Raw genomic sequence first — 16,865 nt, 5'->3', positions numbered from 1 at the left:
TTTGTAAGATGAGTGTGGAACATCTTGGGGTATAGAAAAAGTAAGGAGGCATTCAAAACCAAAATGAAACAAAACTAAACAAAAATCACAATGATGAAGGCATATCCAAAGGACACAGGTACCAACTGAAAGAGCTCCCAGTGGCCAAAGCTGAAACCTCAATGTAACAAAATAATCAACATAGTACTGATTTGTAATTCAAAGCAGAAAATAAACATCCACAGGTTCATATCAATATAAATAAATGATTGATTAAATAGATGAGAATAGACAAATATCCCATACAGAAGAAATTCAAATCATTTATGTAGATACTCTTCTGCCCCAAAGAAATGGAGCATAACTCATCTCTCCTTAAGTGTGGTCTGTACGCAGTGACTTCCTTCCAAAGAGAATAGTGTGGAAAGGAGGAAAAGAGTAACTTCTCATGGGAGACACCTGATGAACATGACCTCAGCCAAGGTCAAGGTCAACACCCACAGTGACAAACCTGTTGATAGTGTGTACCCTAGATATGATGTTATGAGAATAATACTTTATCTCTGTGGTCTTTCTCACGAAAGTACGTAATCACAGTTTAACATTAGACATATTCATTAGACAAATTAGACAAAAAAAAAAAAAAGACAAATTCCAGAGAGGACACCTGACTCCTACTCTTTAAAATTGTCAAAGTCAACAAGAACAGAGAGTGTGAGAAACTGTCACAGCCAAGTGAAGCCATGGCTAATCACAACGGTATCCTGGATGGGATCTTCAGATAGAAAAAGTACATTGGGTAAAAATTAGGCAAAGTTGAATCAAATACAGACTTTAGTTAATAATAATGTACCAATATTGGTCCATTCATTGTGACAAATGTAATACAATGTAAAATGTTAATAAGAAGGGAACCTGGATATTAGGTATATGGCAGCTCTGTACTATCTCCATGGCTTTTTTTATAAGTCTAAACTATTCTAAAATAAAAACATTTACTTAAAAAAATAAGCACATCACTGGTCATCAAGGAAATGCAAATCAGAGCTACAATAAGACCCAATTCCACAGACACAAAATGGCTAAAATTAACAAGATGGACAATACAAAGAGCTGCAAGGACGTGGAACAACTAGATCTTTCATACACTGCTGGAGGGAATATAAAATGGTACAGCCACTTTAGAAGAACAGTTTGGTGGTTTTCATAAGGTTTTATAAAGTTAAACAAACTTGATATTTGACCCAGAAATCTCACTTATATTCAACCACGTAGAATGAAAACATATATCCATCTAAAGACTTGCACTTGGATCTTCACAGAGGCTTTATTCATGATATCTCCAAACTGGAAACAGCCCAAATATCCATCAACTTGTGAATGGATAACATACTGTGGTATATTCAGGCAATGGGACGCTATGCAGTGGTTGAGAGGAAAGGATTACGCATACATCCTACAACATAGAGGGAGCTCGACAGCATTATACTGAGCAAAAGAAATCAGACATAAAAATACATAAGTGTGGGGCACCCAGGTGGCTCAGGGGATTGAACGTCCAACTCTTGATTTCAGCTAAGGTTGTGATCTCGGGGTCTTGGGATCTAGCCTTGTGTCTAGCCCATGCTCAGCAGGGAATCTGTTGGAGGTACTCTCTCTCCCTTTCCCTCTGCCCCTCCTGCTGCTCTCTTTCTTTCTCTGAAATAAACAAAATCCTTTTAAAAATACTTATGTATGATTCCATTTATTATTAATTTTTTAAAAAAGATTTCATTTATTTATTCATGAGGGACACACAGAGAGAGAGAGAGGCAGAGACACAGGCAGAGGGAGAAGCAGGCTCCTTTTGGGGAGTCTGAAGCGGGACTCGATCCCAGAACCCTGGGATCACGACCTGACCTGAAGGCAGACGCTTAACCACTGAGCCACCCAGGTGTCCTGTGTAGGATTACATTTATATGAAATTCTAGACTAGACAAAATTAATCTGCAGTGATGGCAGATCAGTGGTTACCTGGGGTGATGCTGGGGGAGGGGGATTGACTGCAAAAAGGCCAAGGGAACTTTCTGAGGCGGTGGTTGCCCAAAATGTGAGCATTTGTCAAAACTCATTGTACTGTGTGCTTAAAACGGATGCAGTTTATTGTGTATTGATTATACATCAGTAAAGTTGATTTTTTAAAGAAGAGAGAAAAAAACAAAAAAATAACATTGAGAGTCTTAGTGGAATTACATTATTTATCGACTATTTTTAGAAGAATCTTTAAACCAACACTATGGCTCCTATCTTGTGTCCTGGCATGTCTATTTTCCTAGACCATTGTGTTCATACTCATAGTCTTAAACGCCAATGACATATGTCTCATGCACAGATCTCTAGCCCCCAACTCTTCTCTGACTCTAGACCCCAAAATTGCCTCTTGACCTCTCACACTTGGTTGCTCAAAAGCTCCTACAATCCAACATATGCAAACCAAGATCAAAATCCTCCCAGTAGAGAAGGTTCCTGGCAAATCTTCCATCTTTATAAACAGTGCTATCAATTTTGCAGTCTCCTCCCCTCCAGGCTGTGTCCAAGACCATCACAACTTTGGTTCTTGCCCTGTAAATTTCTCTCTAACCATGGAATGTTTCCCTTTTCTACTGCCCACTGCCCTAGTCTAATAGGACACTGTCTCATTAGTCTGCAGTGGCTTCCTTGCCTCTCCTGATTTAATCTTGGCACTCTCAGTGGCTCTCCACTTGACAACCAGGGTAATCTCTTATGAAATGTTAATCTTATTATGGGGATCTCCTCTGCATGAAACTCTCCTGTGGTTTTCTGTTTCCCTTAAAACGAAAGTAACACCTGGATGGTCTTCCCGCCTCATCTCCCACCACCCCCAGTCTGGGCGAGCCTCCTCTCTATTCCTGGAATGGGCTGGGCAACCTTCTACTTCTCAGGGGCTCTTACCCAACTGTCCTCCCCCACTTCCCTACTCAATCTGCTTTAGTCTTACCAGTCCTTCCAATTTCAGCTCAACTATCCTTCTCTTTGACACTCAGCCCCAGACCTTATCAGTGCTATTACTCTCATGGCACTTAACACAACTGTAACTATGCATTCTTTCTGTAATGATTAGATCAACTAATTAGGCGTATACATCTACGAACAATTTAATCATGGCAGGCCTATTTGGCAAATGGAAAACTCTAGTCCAATAAACTCCTCCCAAGTGAAGCCAGACCCGCCCACCTTGGCTTTGCCCTCCCACCCACTTCTATCCAATCACATGCCAGGGTGACATCTACCGTCTTATATAAGGGAACTAGGATGAACAAAAAACAGAGACAAGTAGAAAGGAAGGGTGAATGCTGAGGTCTGAGGTACAGTTGTGACCTGTGGACCCCCAAACCCTTGGGCCTCTCTTCTTGGAAGGGAATCCGACTCTCCAGGCTTCCAGAGCCAGCTGCAAAGAATTCAACAGCAAGAGGTCAGGTACGTGTCCGGTGCCCCTGGCGGATCTCTAGATTTTGGATTGTTAAAGTGAGGACAGACTCTCCAGTGTCCTAGAGCAGCCAGGGACAACTTCACTAATTGCCCCTACATTTCCCACTCTGCTCCCGAATTTTTCCCCTCTTCCCCACCAAGGGAGGGATAATTCTTCCACTTGGCTAAAGTTTTTCATTTCCTTGACTTTTACCTAGAGGATTTGGGATAAATTAGCGAGCATACCTCTAGGCCAGTCCCTACTGGCTCCGCTTTGAAAGCTGTTTGAACATGTTGAGTCTCCCCAGTCCCACTCCCTAAACTTCCTTCTCCACACTGCATCTTCCTGAGCTGCCAGCCCAGCATACTCCTTGCCTGGGCAGCCAGGCACTTTGGAGGCAGGGTGGGTCCCAGGGCAGCAGTGCCCACCAGTATTGATGCTGGGGAGACTGGGTTGCTGCTTGATGCTTGGGAAATGTGGGTGCGGTTTGAGCCCTGACTCACCTGATTTTACCTTTTGGGCAGATTAATCATGGAGAAGCAAGAACTTCCCAAGAGCCTTCTTCCCTCAATGGCCCCTAATCAAGGTACTGTCAAATGCTAGTCACTTTCTCTTTAACATTTTCCTGGTTTTTATTTTACTTTTGGTATTGTCTTATGTAACCTAGAGATCCCCATGAGGCATACTATGAAAAATGGCAGCCCCTGCTCCTTCTCAACTTCTCACACCTTAGGGACAACTGTTTTCATCTGCTCAGTTTCTTTTAGCATTACTCTCTGTTCTCTAAATACCACGCTTACACTGCCACTAATTTGTTTTTCCATTTTAGACTTTCTTTATGGTCTTCCCTCTATGGGAGAGGAGCTGTAGTTCCTGCATTCCTCACGGGGGTCAGCACTCACTACCATCACTCCTGCCCACCTACTCCCACTCACACACACCTCCAGCCTCCCACTTCCCAGCAGGATTCACTGTTCAAAATGTGGCCATCAAGTCACCCAGGATCACTTTCCCTCTTGCATAACTTTCGAATTTTCCAAGACTTAATACTTGGGCTATTGTTTGCTTATTGATCACTAGTCCATTCTCAGACTCTTTCCCAGTTGTTTAAATTCAAACTCAACCAGGTCTTCTGGGTGGCTCAGCGGGTTGAGCATCTGCCTTCCGCTCGGGTCGTGATCCGGGAGTTCCGGGATCAAGTCCCACATCGGGCTCCCTGCATGGAGCCTTCTTCTCCCTCTGCCTGTGTCTCTGCCTCTCTCTTTGTGTCTCTCATGAAAAAATAAAATCTATAAAAAAAAAGTGAAATTACTTATAAAAAATAAATTCAAACTCAACCAAGTATCTATCAATTTCACCTTCTGGTGGAATTACTGCCACCAACTTCTAATCTGCTTTAATTAAACTGGCTGCTCTCAGACAACTCCAAGTCACTATCCTGGGATGTCCCTTCACCATCATCTAGGGAATTCCTTCCCCACTCTGGAATCTTATATCCTGTTAGTCTAGTTTATTTTTTCTTTCTTGGTTTAGTAGGATTCCCAGAGAAACATGCTTCCAAAAAAATTATTTGAAATCTTGCATATTTAAAAGTGTCTTTATTCTACCCTTCCTTATTTGTGATAGTTTGGTTGGGTATTGAATTTTAGATGAGAAATCCTTTTCCCTCAGAATTTTGAAGGCACTTCTTCCTTCTCTCTCTGTTTCTCTTGGTCTCTGTCTTTCTCTGGAAGTTTTTAGGATCTTTTTGTTTCCAGAACTCAGAATTTTTTTATTTTTTATTTTAGATTTAGCTTTTGTTATACTATGCCTCTAATTTTCTCATATTTTACATCTCTTATTTTTCACTTATATCATCTTTTCTGGGAGATTTACTCAACTTTATCTTTCAAAATATCCATGGAGATTTTAATGTCTGCTCTCATAATTTTTATTTCAAAGGGCTCTTTTATTTTTGTTTTTATGAATGTTCATTTAAAAAACATCTTGTAACTGATTCATGGGAATCATCCCTTTTCTCTCTAAAGATATTAGTGATGGGGCACTTGCGTGGCTCAGTGGTTGAGCATCTGCCTTTGACTCAGGTCGTGATCTTGGGGTTCTGGGATTGAGTCCCACATCGGGCTCCCCGCAGGAAGCCTGCTTCTGCCTCTGCCTATGTCTCTGTCTCTGTCTCTCTGTGTGTGTCTCCAATGAATAAATAAAATCTTAAAAGAAAATATATCAGTGATATATTTTTGTGAACTTTTCACCTATGTCATGAGCTATTTCCTACAAGTTGTTTTCTTTCTGTTTATTGGTCTCCTATTTCATGTTAGTCTTTCCTCTGATATTTGATGAGCCTTGGTTGGCTGCCTGTATTGAAAAGGGGACCCTGGGAAACTGAACAGCAGCTCTGAGCTAACAAATGAGGTCTGTTAACTGTGGGTTCCACAGAATTTATATGGCTAGGCTAGGTTCCCCAAATCGGGGAACCCCAGTGTGTCAGTTTCTTAGGACTTTTCTCTTAGACTACACAGGTTCCCAGGAAAGAATCTTCAGATGATCTTCAATGCCAGTACTGTCTTCAGGCACATTTCCATAGATGTGTATTCAGTCTGGGATGTCTATTCCATTCTATTGCTCAGTCATTCATCTCTGTTCGAACACCACACTATCTTCATTCCTTTAGCTGGATGCTACTTCATGATCTATGATAAACCACGTACCTCTATCATGTTCTCTTTCTGGAGGGCATTAAAGTTTTATACCTATTGTGAAATTGTTCACTATAACATTTCCCTCCATACATTAAACGTCCTAAATCTTTTCGTCTTTGCCAGTCTGATAGATGTATAACAATGGCAAATATTTCCTTGAATTTGCATTGCTTCATTGTAAGTGAGATTCAGCATCCTATATATATATAGGGGCCATTTGCTCTTCCTCTTTTATGGATTGCCTATGATTGCTTTTTGCTATTTCCCTCTATTTGGTTGTTTATCTTAATGATTTTTAAGTGTTCTCGGATTTTGGGGATCTATCAATTCAGACTTTCTTTAGTCAGTTAAGGATCTCTCACCCCAGTCCCCCGCCCCCACTTCTACTGGAGTTAAGTGTAGGTCAACAAAGGGGAACATAGTTTACATACTATCACATGATTGGAAAGAGTGCTCTGGTCCTTGGTCCACACCGCCAGGCTTTGCTTCTGTTTCTACTGGTGTCTGGCCATCAGTCCATGCAGTTCACTCTAAGTCCTCTACGTCTTATCTGCAAGGCCCCTGCCAATCCACCAGCCCTCCTATAGCTTACCCAGGCCATTCTTTGCCTCTGGAGCCACACTGAGCTCTGAGCCTGAGCTTGGGAGAGCAGATGTAAATGGCTTTGCAGGACCCACATAAGTCATTTAAGAATGTTGAATAAAGCAGACTTGATGTGCCTGGATTTCCCAGGACTTTGATTTCTGATGCTCAAAAACCCAAACCTCAAATGTCTTTAACTATTATATCTGCCTTTAGTTCCAAAACTCTCCCATAGTGTCCCTTTCTTTCTGTTTATCGCCAACTCCCAAGTGCAGAGAAGATGTGCTCAAAAGAACCAGCAACAGTGCTGTGGCCATGCCTCAGAGCATGCACCTCCTCTCTCCCAGTGCTGCTCCTCTGACCATTCCGAGATTGATTTAAGGTATTAATATGAGTTTGAGCTTTTCTAGGCAAGCATTAGAAAAAATTCACCTATAAGATGATCTGATCCTGGCTTTCTTTATTTTGGGATGATGATTGTGGAGAAAGAGGGCATTTATTGAAACACTCTCAGTTTGTTCCATTGTAGTGGGTCTGTTGGAGTTGTTTTTTATTCCTGAAGCTGTTAATTCTTAGGTCTTTGCATCCCAGTACTGCCTCCCAACTGTGATTCAACCACCCTGGGAAAAGCCCCACCCCTACTGTCTCCTGCTCACTATCATCACTCTCCTGCTATCTTCCCTACCACATTTCCCTGAAAGCTGACCTCTGCCCCCACCACTGTCCTGAGGTTGTTCTCACCCATTCTAGGTGGCCAACAAGAATGGCCACATCATAGACTTGCTCTGTTCTGCATAGCCAGTATCATGGGAAGTCTACTGCTCCCCGATCTGTTGTCTCCACCTTGGATCTGGGTGCACCCTCCCAATCTCCCTCTGCATCAGTGACCCTGAAAGGTGATTTTGCTCTATCTTTCCCTTAGAAGTTAGTAATGGACTTTAGGGTTCTATCAGAGATATTCTCTGCTCCTCCATTCTCTCATGCTGATCCTGTCGATTCCCATGGTGGTGGTGACCAACTCTGTAGATGACTCAGATCCAGCTCCAGCCAAGCCCTCCACTGAGCCGCACATCTCCACTTGGGTAGCACAAACACCTCATCATCATAAGCCTAATACTGAACACATTTTTGCCATCCAAAATTGCATCTTCTCCCTTGAGTTCTACCTTGGGGAAACAGCTTCATCTCTCTCTGTTGGAGGAAGGAAAATGGCAGCAGGAGTGTGCTTAACAGATAATCAGGAAAGTGCCCTGCAGACAAACAGGGAAGTTGGGGCCCCAGATGCTCCCTTTCATCCAGCCTGTCTTCGGGATATCCCTGTGTTCCTGTTGCCTTTGCTTACCTCCCTCTTCACTCTCCCCAGCCTTTCGTGCCTTCTATGTCCACACTTCACTTTCCAAAGTCCAAACATGATGACTTGCTCCCTGCCTTAAAACATTTCAGTGGCTCTCCTTAGATCTTAGGATAAACTAAAACTTGGCTTAGCTTAAAGGGGTCCTTGTGAGCTTCTCCCTCCTGCTGTGCTATCCTATAGCTGGTCCAGGCTTCTTTCAGTTTTGGAAGCCTGCCCAGTCTCTGCCCCCATGGGAATCCTCTCCCTCCCCACTCTGCCCTGGCCTTGCTAAATATTGCTCATTCCTGGGGTCCTGACCTATAGCTTTTTGTTAACTCCTCCCACCCCCAAGTACATGATAAGATGACACTAATGTAAGTACTTGGTCTTAGTAACCAAGTTTTTGTAACACATATCAATGTATTACATATCAATTTGTATCATATCAATTCATGAAAGTGGAAGTTGAGGCCCATCACAGGTAAGTTAAGATAAAATTCCATGGGGTGAATGGCTGGCTCAATTGGTGGAGTGTGCAACTCCTGATCTCAGTGTTGTGAGTTCTAGTTCCATGTTCAGTGTAGAGATTACTTAAAAATAATAAATACCTTTAAAAAAAGATAAAATTCCAGGCACTCTGGGTTCAAAACCACCTTGCTTGTTATATCCTAATTATTTTACTTTCCAACCTGTCACCTATTACCGACATTATATTTTTTTGTTTTGTTCTGATGGTCTTCTCTATTGAAGTTTAAGCTTGGTGAGGGCAAGGACTGTCACTTTGATTAAAATTGAATCTAGTGAATTCAAATGAATCTAGAGTCAGTTTACCCATCAGTGAAATGGGGAATGGCAATTACCTATCTGGACAGGTGGTGGGGAGGACCAAATTACATGACCAGGGGGAAGTGCTATACATTACAGGTCCTTGGCAGATGGGGATCTCCTGGAGCACCTCATACCCTCCCTCCCATTCTCCTGGCCCCAAAGCTTCCTAGAAAAGCTCTGATTTCTTCTTCCCACTTTCTGCTTTTCTGTTTCACCTCAGATGTGCATTCTCAGGAGCCAGGCCACTTTGGTATGGAAAATGAAGGCACCATGAAAGTTGATGGCCCTGCAAAACCCATTGTTTATGTGAAACCCATGAGATGTGAGACCCGAGGATTCATGGCTCATCTTGGAGAGAGAGGCCAAGGCCGCCATGGGGGAAGAAGTCATCAGGCAGGAAGAGGCCACCTCAGGGGGACAGACCTTCGCAGAGACCCTGATCTCCAGGTGAGGCCAAGACGCATGCTACGACCAGGTCTTCATGTGGATCCAGATCACCGTGAAGAGCCAAGCCACCATGTGGAACCAGAAGCCAGGCAGACCCCATCCTTCCCTTTTACTGAAGCAACATCAGTTCATGGAGATGGGCTGCAAGGCCCTGGCTCCCATTCAGTCCAGCCTGGTACAGGACTGCAGGCAGTGCCCAATGCCTCTGGGTATTGGGTTCTCACAAATTCCCCAACTTCATCCGTCTATGCCTGCCTAGGGTTCAGACCCTTGGAGGGCTCAGCCTTGCTCTTCACACAGACTCCCTGTGGTACCTTTGTGTACGGGGTCCCAGAATTTTTCACCCACATCGCATACTGAGCTCTATCACTTGCCACCAGCCCCTGTGTCTGACCTGGATGTTTCTCCCTGCCCAAACCCAAGTCCCTATTTCTGTCCCCACCCACTGTTCCCACTTCTCACCTCCACCTCATGTTATCCAGACCCAGGTCACAGGTATGCTGCCCATGCCACTTGTTGTCTCTTCCTTTTGTTTTTTCAAAGATGTGGATGCCTTTAGTCCCTCAATACTTACTGAAATAAATCTGTAATCTCTTCTTGTCCTTCTCTGTCTCAGTCTGTTCAGGCTGCTATAATAAATAGCACAGTCTGGGTAGTTATAAACAACAGACATTTGTATCTCACAGTTCTGGAGGCTGGAAGATTCTTTGTGAGAACCCACTTTCTAGTTTATAGATAGCTATCTCATGTCCTCACATGGCTGGAGGGGTGAGGGAGCTCTCTAGCCTCTCCCCTCTAGGGGTGAGGGCACTAATCCCATTCATGAGGGCTCTACCTCCTAATACCATCATACTGGGGGTCAGAATTTCAACATATGAATTTTGGGAAGACACATTCAGTCTATTGTATGCTCCCACAACTATCATTTCTCCAATCTTGCAATGTATAACCACAGAATGTTTTAGAAAAGAGGACACAGTGAAGGAACAAAAAAAGAGAAGTCAGGTCCAAGGAAATAAGAGCCAATGGAACATTCAGAAAAAGAGTATTAACGAGTATAATTAATATTTGCAGAGAGATATGGGATGATAGGATATCTCTGACACAATAGCATGTACTTCACATAAAAAGCTAATTAGGAAAGCTTGAGATGAAGCATAAGGTTGTTGGAATACAAGATTATGTGATTTGAATCACAGAATGGCCAGGACTGAGGAACACATCAGTAAATTAGATCTTTGGACAGAGAGAGCCTCCAGAATGTGGCAAAACAAGGGTGAAAGGTTTGAAGGCTACTTCATACCAACAGTAACTCTCGAAGCTGGGATGTCTAACACAGGAGTTCTACCAAGAGGCATAGCACACTTGGGCAATGGCCATATATGAAATTTGGCTAATTTCCCCACACTGAAGACATGAATCCTGAGCAGAATGCAACCATCACACACCTGGATGAAGTATGGTGCAGAGAAAGTTCCAAAAACCACCTGTGAGTTGAGACCTACACGGGGAGCAGAGTCAGTCTGACAGCAGACTTTCCTTAGCAGTTGAGAGAGCTCAGACAGCAATGGGGCAACATCCTCAAAGGATGGCAAGGAAATAGCTGAGTCTCGAGTTCTATAACCAGTCAGAGATGCTCTTGGGCTCAGGACCAGGTGGTGCATAGAGAGGAAGTTTTGGAACTCCTGCAGCCAATTCACCAGCTCTGGAGGTTGAGGGGATGGGAGGAGCGTAGAGCAATGAGAAAACAAGACTGAACACTAATCAAACTGGACCTGAAGCATGAGCTTCTTCTGAACTTATTGCCCACAGGCAAATAAAGCCAGTTTGAGTTGAGTTTTCTATTACCTGCAGTGAAAGCACAGATGTTTCAACCAGGATTAAAATGAAACAAAACAAAACAAAAACAACAACTAATGTGTGGGATGCAAAAAGGATCAGTAAGCAACGAAAATAGTAAATCGTATTATTGAGTTTAAATAAGTATGATTCTGGAAGAAAGATGAACAACCTGGAATTAAAATTCTAGAAGACATTCGCATAGAAATTGGGGGTGGGGGAGATAAGGAGGAGCTAAAAAGTACTAAAATTCTTGTCTAGTTTCTGGAGATTTTATAGATGCTGAGTATGAAGAAGCAATGGAACTCAAAACAATTTAAAGTATGTGAACTCCTTGGTAAGAACTAAATGAACTGAACTAGAATGCAACATTTCAAACAGATTGAGGAGAAAGTGGATCAAAGAAAATTTGGTGAATCAAACAAAAGGCATAGGGGGTTACTAGAAACAAAGAGAAAGCATGACACATTTGAAATGCTAAGTAAGAAATAAGTAACTTGATGGCAGCCTCCTGTGTGTTCCTGGCTTCAGTGGGAATATTTTAAATGTTTTTACATTAAGCAGGGCATTTCCTGTAGGTTTCTCATAGATATGCCTGATCAGGTTGAGATCATTCTCATCCTCTCAGAGTTTGATAAAAGGTTTATTATGAATTGGATTTGGTATTTTATTAAGTAGGCTTTGACTGGTTGATTTTAAGACTCATTTGTAAGAGAAAATGTCCAAGGAAAATGAAGAGAATTTTTCCCATGAGCGATTTTTTCTTGTGTACTCAACCATCCTCTTAAATAAACCCTTCTCTTTGGCTTTTATTGTACTATGATTCTTTTATTAAAATTTCAGTTTTCATTTTCCCATTATGAGAAGAGTTTACCATCACTGGAAAAAGAAACACACAAAAAGACAAAGAAAAAATGTCTTCTCTTCCTTTTCTTTCTTATTGTTCTTTTTCCTTAATCATACAAGTCTATACAAACAGTAGTGTATACATTAAAAGGCTTCGTTGTGGTTTGACTTTACAAAAATGGGATGTATTATCCACCCAGGGTCTCAACAGAAGTGGCTAAAGGGTCCAGGCAGGTAATACAGGTGTGGCAGGTGTGGTGGGGGCTGCGGGTCAGCACCTCATTGGAGCCCATTCTCCACCTGAAGCAGGTGTTGGTGCCTTGGTGTGGAAGCACTGCACAGACCACTACAAGCATGTCTGTGGTGGGAGCTGCTTCGTGCCTTGCCAGTGGTATGTCTCCTGTGTGCCAACTTTTGCCCTGGCACAGCTTCTGGTCAACTCATGTGTCACCACCTCCCCAGTAGCTGAGTATCTCTCTGAAAAATGTACAAACTTGACATTGCACACTGATCCTCCTCTGATGGATCCCATTCCAGGGTGTTTCTACCACTGAGATGCTTGGCTGAACATTTGCACATGGAGTCTTAAGGATCTATTCTTCTGATTTTATAAAATGAATTCTCAAAGTGAGATTCCTATGTCAAACGGCCATATTTTATTTTGGTAGATATTAAGAAAGTACATTCAAATTTGGTTATATCAGTTGCACTTCCCACCAGCAATATATGAGGGCACCAATTTCCCCACAGTCTTACCAGCAAAGAATGTCAGCACTCTATAATTTTTGCCAATCTTTTAAATAAAAATATGCCATTATTGTTATAATTTGAATTGTCATGACTACTAATAAGGTTTAGTACCTTTTTATGGATTTATTGGCCATTTTTATTTCTTTCTCTATTAATAACCAATATATGGCCTTTGCATGATTTTCTATTGGGTTTTAAATCTTTTTCTTATCAATTTGTAGGAACTTCCTATATGTTAGAAATAGTGATATTTTTTGTGTGTCCTGGAGATATTTTTCCCATTCCAACATTCCTCTTCTGACTTGCTGAGGCTGTCTTGTGTCTGCCTGTGTCCAGCCTCAGCTCATAGCCCACCTTCCTTGTGTCCCAGCCCCAGACTGCTCCTTGGTTCCTGCAGTGGGCTCTGCTCATCAACCCCCAACCCGCTAGAGTCACATTGGTCTCAGTAGGTGGCCCCATTGCAGAGTGTGGAAATTGTTTTCTTGATCATTACAAGACCACCCCAGTCACTATGCTTCTATCAATGGATGTTTATCCTAAAACTTGAAGGCCACTGGTCTCTCTCTCTATTAAATATATATCTAATATATATTAAAATCTACTCGCTGCTATCACCAGGGGATATGCATCTTTGCACCTTCATGTTAAACAAGGAATCAAAAAGCCTGTTCTGTACCTGAAAGTCATCTGATAACAAGGACATCTTTCAGGACCTGGAAGTGCCCTTGTCAAAATGGTATCAGTGCTGTAAGGAACACTAGGAGACCCTGTCCATCTGGACCCCCACCTCTGAGATCTTTCTCCTGCCTACTCCTGTCACTGAGCCATCTGATCTTCATCCAGATGGTTCAAGTCTACACAGCAGAAATGTGGATGCCCCTCTGCCCTCAGGCAGGTGGGGAATCCCATTCGCACTCAACTTCCATCCCCTAGACAAGATGTCTCTGAGCCCATTTTCATTCCACTCTCGACTCACAGATGGCAGGAATGTTAGCTCATGACTCATTTTCCCTGTTTTTCTCTGATATGTCCTTTCCCTTCCACCTCCACCCACCGCTGGCCACGGAGGGTCAAGTCCCACCCAAAGGCAACCCTCCTGCTGCCTTTTCCACCTCTGCCCCTCCTTCTCCTCCAACTCACAGGATCTCACCTGGCCTGGCAGGGTGGGGAAAGTGGTCCAGAATGCTCAAAGATGCTTTGATGCCTCTTCTATGTAGTAAAACTTTCTCCCCAGTATGCTTTGATGTTCTTGACTTTGATAATCAAAAATTAGTATTTTAGGACTCAATATTATTCTCAGCTATGGATCTCAAGGGTGTATTCTGAAAGTAATCCAAAAAAATGCACAACAAGCAACAGAAAATCATTTCCTTTCTTTTTTCTTTTTCTTTCTTCTTTCTTTCTTTCTTTTCTTTCTTTCTTTCTTTCTTTCTTTCTTTCTTCTCTTTCTTCTTTTTCTTCTTCTTCTTCTTTCTTCTTTTCTTCCTCTTCTCTTCTCCTTCTTCTTCCCTTTTTTTTTTTTGTATTTGGAATCATGTAGCAACCCTGCCCCACCAATTGACTGAGTGTAGCATGCTCTTAGTGGCTCCAGAATGTTGGGAGAACAACTAGGGTAAAAATTGGGATCAGATACAGAGGCTCATAACACTGGCTAAAACAAAACAGAGGCTTATTTATCTCTCACATGGAAGAAGCTAGGAGCTATGCCATCTAGATCTTATATGGTGACTTCAGAGTCTTTAATCTTGAATCTCACATTCCAGGGTGTGGCTTCTGGGTACATAATTACTTCCCTACCCAAAATGGCTGCTGGAGGGCCAGATATCATGTCCTAGTTTCAAGAAGTGGGAACTAGTTAGAAACAAAAAACAAACCCTGACTCTGCCCCCTTAAATCAGCCTTCCTGGAAGTCCAGCCCACCCTCTTCCCCTTATATATCTCATTAGCCTGAACTTTCTTACATGGTTATACCTAGTTGCAAGGGAAGAGGAGAAATGAAACCTTTTAGCCGAGCTATTTGTTATTCCAAATAAGATCAGGGTCTGTCCTAAGGAAGAAAGGGAGAGCAGATATGAGGTAGCAAATAGCGGTCTCCAACATGACTAAAATAAATTGCAGGGAAAGTAAACATCTGTTAATACTTTGAAAAAAGTATCCCATCACAAACCATTTGTCAGGTAAAAACCACCATTGATATTTTGAGTAGAAGTGGGTTTGTTGATCAACTTATTTAAGAAAAATGCACTTTTGGCACTCCTGGGTGGCTCAGTTGGTTAAGTGTCTGCCTTGGGCTCAGGTCATGGTCCCAGAGTCTTGAGATTGAGTCTGGCATCAGGCTCCCTGCTCAGTGGGGAGCCTGCTCCTCCCTCTCCCTCTGCCCTTCCTCCTGCTCTCTCTCAAATAAATACATAAAATCTTTAAAAAAAAAAAAAAACCCAACCCCTCACACTTTTATAATGTTGAGTCTTTCTATCTATAAGTGAGGTATCCAGAAATCCGTATCTGTGGACTGACTCATTTTTCACTCACCATTATGTCCTTGATATTATAGGCTTCCCCCACTATCTGAAAGTAGGGCATTATGAAAACTTTTGTGAGCCAAAATGGGTAAAATGAAGAAGCAATTACCATTAATTTATATGGAAAAGCTTTTGAGCATTCCCATACCCCAAACGTAACCTCTCTTAGGGTTTTCTGATACCTTGGGACAAATCTTACTAACAGATGCATAAAATAAATCAAGGTAAAACATGGATGCTCACAGACAGAGCTCAAAGCGATGGCAGCTTGAGGCTGATACGCTGAGTGTAGTTTTCAGGGAAGGGGCTTGGGAGTGCCACTCTCGTTCATGCTGCCTCTCTAATGATTTGCTGCAAAACAGACACTGAACGCTAGTTTTGCTTTTGACTTTTTATGTAAAAGCATAAACCCTCTTCAGATTTCTTTCAGCTAGAGAAAACAGGTCCGAATGTGGGTCTTCTGGAAAAGTGATGCGCTGCAACACAAATGATCTAAAAACAGGGGATACCTGTAATTCATACTGAAAATTACAGTCTATGAATTAACACAGGTCTAAGTGTCCACAGCCTTATTTACTAAAAAGAACAATTTTCCTTTTTAAAAAAAATGGCAGTGTGGTTATACACATACTCTCACATATCTTGATGTACTTGAAAGAGATTTTCTGTAGTGTGGATGCCCTCAAAGTAAAATTTCTGATAAAAGTGCATCTACAGCTTTTCTATGTACATCCAGTCTACCCTTCTAGATGGGTGTGCCCATTGACCACCCCACCAGCACATATGTCTCAGTCCCCGTGGCCTTCAACAATACTTGGTGTTATCAGCCTGTTGGTATTCCATTAGATTATCATCTTGCATTTGCCTGTTGACTAGTGATGTTGGGCATCTCCTCAAATGATTATTTCCTATCCCGTTTCTTCCTGAATTCTCACTCTCATTCCTTACCCAAAATACCACCATCTGAAAATGACAATTTTACTTCCCTCAGAAGGTACTATTAATTAGATGAAGCCATACCTTATATGTGTACATACATTGTATCAAGTTTTTATTTGCATTATTTATATGTTCTATATCTTTAACTCATTTCTTATTTCTTAATTTATTCTTCTTATCTATCACTGAGAGGTGTATACTACATTTTCCCACTATTATTAGGGATTTGTTCATTTTTCTTTTATACATTTGGTCAATTTTTTCTTTTTAGCAATTTAGAAGCTAGTTACTGAGGCATCAGAGTTTAGATTTCTTATATCATTCTGACTAATTCCAGGTGATTTTTTTCTTTTACTATGTGCTTGCTACCCTTACCCTTAATAGTATTTTTTTGCTTAGTCTATTTTGACATCTTTTAATACAGCAACATCCTAAATGTAATAATTGCTTAGCTTATCTCTTTTTCCATCCTTTTGCTTCCAAACTAGGTCAATTTGTTGCTTCCAAACTTTAGGTCAATTTGTTTTTATAATTAGCTTGTTAAAAAAAAAAACAATTTATCTAATCTGAGAATTTGTCTTTTAATTTGATAGTTTAGTCTTAGATTGATTTCTGTCATCTTCTTTTGGGGCATT

At 41.8% G+C, this 16,865-nt stretch overlaps 1 protein-coding gene across 1 annotated transcript; it reads left to right on the top strand.

The window, feature by feature from the left end:
* The first annotated feature begins 9,160 nt into the window (after positions 1-9,160).
* PRR20G (proline rich 20G) lies at positions 9,161-9,697 on the top strand. The gene has a single exon (XM_025451619.3). It carries the CDS (start codon positions 9,161-9,163, stop codon positions 9,695-9,697), a length of 537 nt encoding a protein of 178 aa, XP_025307404.2.
* The last annotated feature ends 7,168 nt before the right edge of the window (positions 9,698-16,865 follow it).

The sequence above is a fragment of the Canis lupus genome, chromosome 20, assembly GCF_003254725.2.
Source record: "Canis lupus dingo isolate Sandy chromosome 20, ASM325472v2, whole genome shotgun sequence".
Classification (NCBI taxonomy): Eukaryota; Metazoa; Chordata; class Mammalia; order Carnivora; family Canidae; genus Canis; species Canis lupus.
This window is presented reverse-complemented; position numbering and strand designations above follow the sequence as displayed.

Coding starts and splice junctions, on each gene's coding strand:
- PRR20G (XM_025451619.3), top strand. CDS start 9,161: ATGAAAGTTGATGGCCCTGCAAAACCCATTGTTTATGTGAAACCCATG.